The 6,485-nt window shown below is 43.3% G+C and overlaps 1 protein-coding gene across 1 annotated transcript; it reads left to right on the top strand.

Moving 5' to 3' along the window:
* The first annotated feature begins 1,017 nt into the window (after positions 1 to 1,017).
* LOC112245133 (transmembrane protein 74-like) lies at positions 1,018 to 4,243 on the top strand. Its single transcript, XM_024413125.1, has 2 exons — positions 1,018 to 1,170; positions 1,828 to 4,243. The coding sequence occupies exon 2, from the start codon at positions 1,890 to 1,892 to the stop codon at positions 2,736 to 2,738; it is 849 nt and encodes a 282-aa protein (XP_024268893.1). The 5' UTR covers positions 1,018 to 1,170; positions 1,828 to 1,889; the 3' UTR covers positions 2,739 to 4,243.
* Positions 4,244 to 6,485: the final 2,242 nt, after the last annotated feature.

Here is a 6,485-nt window from a genome sequence, read left to right as displayed (position 1 = left end):
CACGGGCCAAAGTCCTTCTGGTCTGCTGCTGGCAACGTGTGACTGGGCAATTCTGTCTGATGCTGTTGTCTGTTTGTGCTCTGGAATGTAATAGTTGGCTCTCTCGATATTTGCATGGCCTCAATAGCTTTGAATTGTGGTGCATGGGACACAGCTGCATAAAGGGATAGGGTTATACTAACAAATATGCAGGTGGAGGTGACAATGGCATCAATTGAAATGCAAAGTGTTGCCATTCAGAAAGATCATTGCACTGTATCTTTCGGATTGCTTTAAAGCTTTACAAAGATGAGGATGACATGCACTAATATTTTCAGGGCTAGCTCGCTAGATTAAACATGGATTAAATTATGCCTTTGACATAGTGACCACTAATCTTCCATGGGGCCAGGGCACACAGATTGTTGGGCCAATAACCGAAAGGTTACTGGATCGAGAATCCCAGAGCCGACAATGTGAAAATCTGTCATTCTGCCCCTGAGCAAGGCAGTTAACCCCCCAACAACTACTGCTCCCCTGGCACGGATGACGTGGATGTCGATTAAGGCAGCCCCCCCCCAAACACACACCTCTCTGATTCAGAGGGGTTGGGTTAATTGTGGAAGACACATTTCAGTTGAATGCATTCAGTTGTACAATTGACTAGGTATCCCCCTTTCCCTTCCTCCCATGTGGATCAGTTGACCACTGTAAACGGGCTATTGGTTTTTAGGCCTGTGCATGTTTTCACTTGATGCAACCAAGCATCTACACCAAGTATACATCTGGAGAAGATTATTAGCACAGCTCTAGTAACGTTAATTGACATTTGATCAAATAGACGATATCGAATGTCCTTAAGGTTGATACTTTAGGGGCAAAATGTCTATATGGACTTCAAATGCAGAGTTCCATGAGAATTAAATCCTCTCTGGTGTGTGTTTATTTGAATGCACACCGAAGTAATCTGCATCTGCTCAAGGGTACCGGGGTAGCCAGCTCATTTCAGCACCATAGCGAGGCAGCTTAAACCTTGCGTGGGAGGGAGGGACTACAGCGAAAATCTTTCCTCCCAAGCAGACGAGGACTCGAGGCTACGTTTTCAGTTTCGTTAAAGGCATTTAGTCATCGATCTATTATGATTCCTCTATGCAAAGTATTCTGGCATGATGAAGAATGAATTCTAAAGAAGTAAGTGCTTTTATATTATTTATTGCCTGAAATACAGTAGTTTATATTAGCTGAGCACACTAAGCAGATGCAATGTGGCTATAGGGAAGACTGTGCGTGCTCCAAATACGCATCGCAAAAACTATCACGTTATTTGATTAATCTTCAACATTTCACAGCGATGTTGTGAATAAGAGCATATTGCATGGCGTGGAAAGCCTTTTGTCTACTTCAAACCCATCCCCTTTCCCGCACAGAGCAGCCTACTGATATGATTTATCTCCATAACAGCCTATTATTGGAAAATGTATGTGCCCTACGATACAGTTATGTACACTTCTCATGACTAGGTATGTGTGTTCTTCCATACTATGATATACATTATGTTTGAAAAATAACTACAGATAATCGGGTTGAAGGGGATTGCACACTAATTGGATACTGCTAATCTGTCACTTTAATCGCCTTGTATACATGGAGCAAATTACTTAAACCCAAACAATTGTACATTTTTAGGCTAAGTATTTCTGATAACATCATGAGCATACTTGCCCATAATGCGCTTGAAGCGCCACACATTACGCACAGGTGGCTGCTGTTTTCCCCAATGCAATAATTTGATAGTTTTTAATAATCAGGCCCTATGTGACATCTGCTTTGTCAATTATTTCTCATCAGGGATGCTGCGGACTCAGAACGCCGTGGGGAAATAACTGAAGTGAACCAGCGGAAAGAATCGAATGGCTTCTGTAGAGCTGCTTTATATAGATAAGGAAGGAAGAGGCAGACAACCCGATCCTCCCCGCGTCCTTGACTGGGCTTCCAATCCGGTTCATGTTCGTAAAGCGAGCAGTTCAGCCGGAGGGGCGCTCTCTATCTCAGCTCCGGGCTGCAAAGGACTGTGCAATTCAGCACCAAGGACGGTTCCCCTTAACGGACGTCCGCATTTTAAACACGGTCACCCTGCGGTGGAGAAGGTCAGAGTGTGCTGCGATGAGGAATCAGAGACATCTTTCACCTATGTCGACGAGAATGTGAATTTGCGCCTGCCAAGCCCTGGGAAAAGTGGGGAAAGTATCCACAAATCCTTGTGTAGGCCTAATGACTGTGCGAGCGACATTCGGCCCGAGGGGTTGCATGAGCTCTCCCTAATGTCAGATGATGATCTCGCGTCAGAAAGTTCGGGGGCATCTGTAGATTACGGTTTTATAAGCGCGGTCACTTTCCTAGTCACTGGGATCTCGTTAGTGATTATATCCTATGCAGTCCCTCGCGAGGTCAAAGTGGACCCGGAGAGCGTGTCCGCGAGGGAGATGGAGAGGCTGGAAATCGAAAGTGCCAGGGTAGGGGCACACCTGGATAGGTGCGTGATAGCAGGGCTTTGTCTACTGACGCTGGGCGGGGTAGTGCTGTCCACTCTGCTAATGATATCTATGTGGCAGGGAGAGATGTACGGGAGAAAGGCCTTTGCATATTCCAAGCACTCGGCGAAACTATATGGGTCCATCATTTTAAAAACGAGGTCTAGCCCTAGTCGATCGTCCGCACACCTGTCTATGAAGGAAGAGATAGACGAGACCTTGAATTAAAATTATATCCGGTTGACAAAATACTTTGTCTTGTGTTACTAAGCCAGGCCAACACAATAATGCATGATGTAGGTTCTCCAGACCCAAAGCGTGCAACCGGAACACATCAGTCGGTCTACCTACAGTTACATTAGCATAACTGTTAAAATGTTCATTTGTTTTAATATCCAAGATTATGAAGTATACATTGTCTTACAGTATCATCTCCATATAATTTAATGGACGTGCAAGGTATAGGCCTATTTAAGCAGAATGAATAAGCATGACAACAAAAATAAAAAAATAAAAAACATTACTTTTTGTTTTTAACTTGTTTTTGGAAATGGAAAATGCTGGGTCACATTTTTTCATGAATGCAATCTCTGAGAGGTTTCATTTATTATTAAGGTGATCCATTTTTTATGTGAAAGTGCCCGACAGTCAGTAATGTGATGCACACATGCATTTTAGAGGGAAAAGTGTCTGTCCCATGAGTTTAGAAAGTGAGATGTATTAGCCTAGTCTAGAGCACTATATCAAATCTGATATGTCAAAATCTGCTCAGTGGTGCACATGCTAACATCCAATGGCCTTTTTTACTTCCTCAATGCAGGTGAGCCTAATTCTCACTGTGGTTTCTCACTGTGTGTGTGTATCTGTGTGTGTACGGAGGGGGGGCCACATAATCACACATGAAAGACTTGCCCCAGTTTATAAAGCTGTCCTGCCCTGTATTGTACTGCACTGTAATGTACTGCACTGTATTGTACTGCACTGTATTGTACTGCACTGTGTTGCACTGTACACGTCAAATAACCTACTTCTAATGTACTGTACCTGCAGTATATGCAATTATCATACTTGAATGATCACGCAACACGAGAACTCACTGGATCACAATATAACAATGTAATGAATCTTTAAGAGAAATAGGCTTTTATTTATAGGCTAGGCCTACGCTACCAATGTTTTTATTATAGGCTGCTAATGGACGTGCATCCTACGACACTCTAAACCGTATTGTATTCCCCCGAGGAGTCTCAGATATGCCTTTAAAATGTTACTGGAAAAGGGATCTGTTTCTTTTAACAAACCAGAAACGATGGGTGCAACAAAAACAGGAAATGTTCTATTCAGTTCATAGAACTGTTGGTTGAGAATGACTTTCTCCATGGTGAAGTGAGACACATCACCACTGTCATTTGCGACCGTCTCTGTGTTGTCGGCCTACTACTGTAGCCTTTGAGTCAAGAGGCGTCAAAGGGGACTTGTTACCTTGCAAATGGTTCCATGATTTAAATTCTTCAAAAGCCTTTATTCACAATCACAAGTGCTTGCCTCGAGGAGAAATATGTGTGTTGGATATCACTAGAAACAGCTCATTCATGTTGTCATTTTGTGGGGCAAATTCATGTTGTCATTTTGTGGGGCAAATTAATGTTGTTGGCTATTAATTATACTCGTCATGTGTTTTCCACTCTACTGTTCGATCATGCATATACGGTAATGGAATAAAATATTCACCCCAAGAATTACAGCAACATGGTAAGACTCTTGTTACTATAAGGAGACCCTACAGTCTCGAGAGCACCTTCTTTTGTGACAATTGCACAGTCATGGCTAACGCATGGTACAGTAATACAACATACATGTACTGGTTGTGTAACTGTACAGTAGCAGACTGAAGGTGAAACAGAAACTCAATGCATTACTTGACACGTGTCATAAATACCTTTAACATCACACAACCTAGCCTAGTTGGATTAGATTTTTAGCAGACAGTCTTATCCCATAGCAATTTACAGTAGTGACTGCATACATTTTCAAATTGGTTTGTACTGGTCCCCAGTGGGAATTGAATCCAGAACCCTGGCATTGCAAGTGCAATGCCCTACCAACTGAGCTACACAGGGTGGCACGGTTGTCTCAGTCTAAATCCCTCCAGTGGAAAAGCACTTTCCTTGTTCCCTCTTCCCTTTTCACTTCTAGGATGCATCCCAATAATCTCTCCTTTATTTTGACGTGTGCACTTCCCTTAATTGATTTGACAGGAAATGACAGTCATAAGAAACTCCTCCAGCCCATGCCTACACCAATCCAATGCTTTTAAATTTTGTGGGGAGTCGTGACTGGGAGCACACTTCAGGAAGAAGGAGAGATCATTGGGACATACTCCTTATTCTCTGGTCACAGAGGAGTAACGGTAAAAGGTATCGGCACCAGAGAAACGGGGTGTTTTGGTAGTTAAAGGAGAGTAAAATGCCAAATCAGAGAGCTTTCCAGAAAGTTATATAAAAAAATACATATATTTCTGTAAATCCAAGAATAATATGTTTGGAGGCAAGGAGATGAAGAGGGGAGAGGCCACAAAGATGCAAGGAAACATAATAGAGAATACTATCTCAATTTCGATTTGCGCAATTCCTCACATCCTTTCTCTTCGCCTCCTCGATTCCTCACATTCTATCTCTTCGACCTTCCTCCCGGCAATAAAGGAAGAGAAGGTCTAAGGTCCCTCCCGTCTGACTTTACCCTCCGATACATTTTCAAAAGGAGGCGGGGTGGAGGACGTGAGAGATCCCTTCCTCCTTGTTGACGTGGAGCTGTAGAGCTCCCACCATGCCCACCATCTCTCTGCCATCCAAATGTCTCTCAGGGATTTGATCGCGGATTTGCTCAGTTCGACAGCATTTTACAAGTCAAGCTCAAGTGTATTTCCAGAGGTTTCACGCATAAGCTCTTTAGCTGTGAGAGAGCGCTTCACAGCTAAGACACACTGATTGATATTTTGTAGATCCTGTGTAAGAAGATCTACCAAGGTAAGACAGGATCAGAGACAAGAGAGCGGGGATGAGCTGCCATTAGCATTCATTTCCCAAGTGTACTACACGCTAACGTGCTGTCATTTATGTTAATTGGCCAGTGTGTGTGTGCATGTGTCTGTGTGTGTGTGTGTGAGACAGGCAGAGCTTACTTGCCTCTACCATACAACTGATTTCTATGGCTTTTGTGAGGTGAGCTCATCCCTTCATCTCAGGCGTATGGTAAGCGACTCAGGAAAAGTTTCCAATTCTATTGATTGCTCACGAGGGGGCACGCTAAAGGCACACACTCCAGGGACATGACTTCACTCTTGGCCACTCTCACCAGCCTTACTCAGAGGGGTTCTTTTTAACAAGAGTGCATAATGCATTTTCTGGAACGCTTACAAGCTGTTATTTACATTCGTTGAAGTACCTTATTGTATTGTGAATTCAGTCCAGTAAAGCTTCTTGCTCAGAATATAGAGTTTTTCATTTAGAATGCATCGATTTACATTGTTCAGCCCATGTAGGCCCTCTTGCATATTTTTCATGTTTGCATGAAATTAGTTCTAATGCTCTTTGGAAATCCAGGTTTATGTTGACATGACCTCTTAAAGCACACCTCATTTTGAAACATACCCCCTCCTCTGTGCCCTTCTATTTCGGGATACTCAGTGCTTCAGCAATGTCTTATACAGCGTTTTATAGAGACATTCTTAAGAGCAAAAGGCAACACATGCAGCTCCATGTCAAAACGATTTACACTTTCTACGACCTCTGGTTGTCCGTGTTCTGCATCATTGACATTGAGGCGGTCGAGGGTAGCGGCACTCTGTCACTCGCTGCGTAGCCAAATGCACTGAACTCTTTGAGCTGCATCATCCCTCAGCCCCACAATCAAGCCTGCACAGTCATTTCCTGTGTTGTCCTTGGCACTTGCAATCACTTTCTTCTACAGCTCAAA

This window comes from Oncorhynchus tshawytscha, linkage group LG03, assembly GCF_018296145.1.
Source record: "Oncorhynchus tshawytscha isolate Ot180627B linkage group LG03, Otsh_v2.0, whole genome shotgun sequence".
NCBI lineage: Eukaryota > Metazoa > Chordata > Actinopteri > Salmoniformes > Salmonidae > Oncorhynchus > Oncorhynchus tshawytscha.
Note: the sequence above shows the minus strand (reverse complement) of the source record. Positions and strands in the feature narration are given on the sequence as shown.

Coding starts and splice junctions, on each gene's coding strand:
- LOC112245133 (XM_024413125.1), top strand. CDS start 1,890: ATGGCTTCTGTAGAGCTGCTTTATATAGATAAGGAAGGAAGAGGCAGA.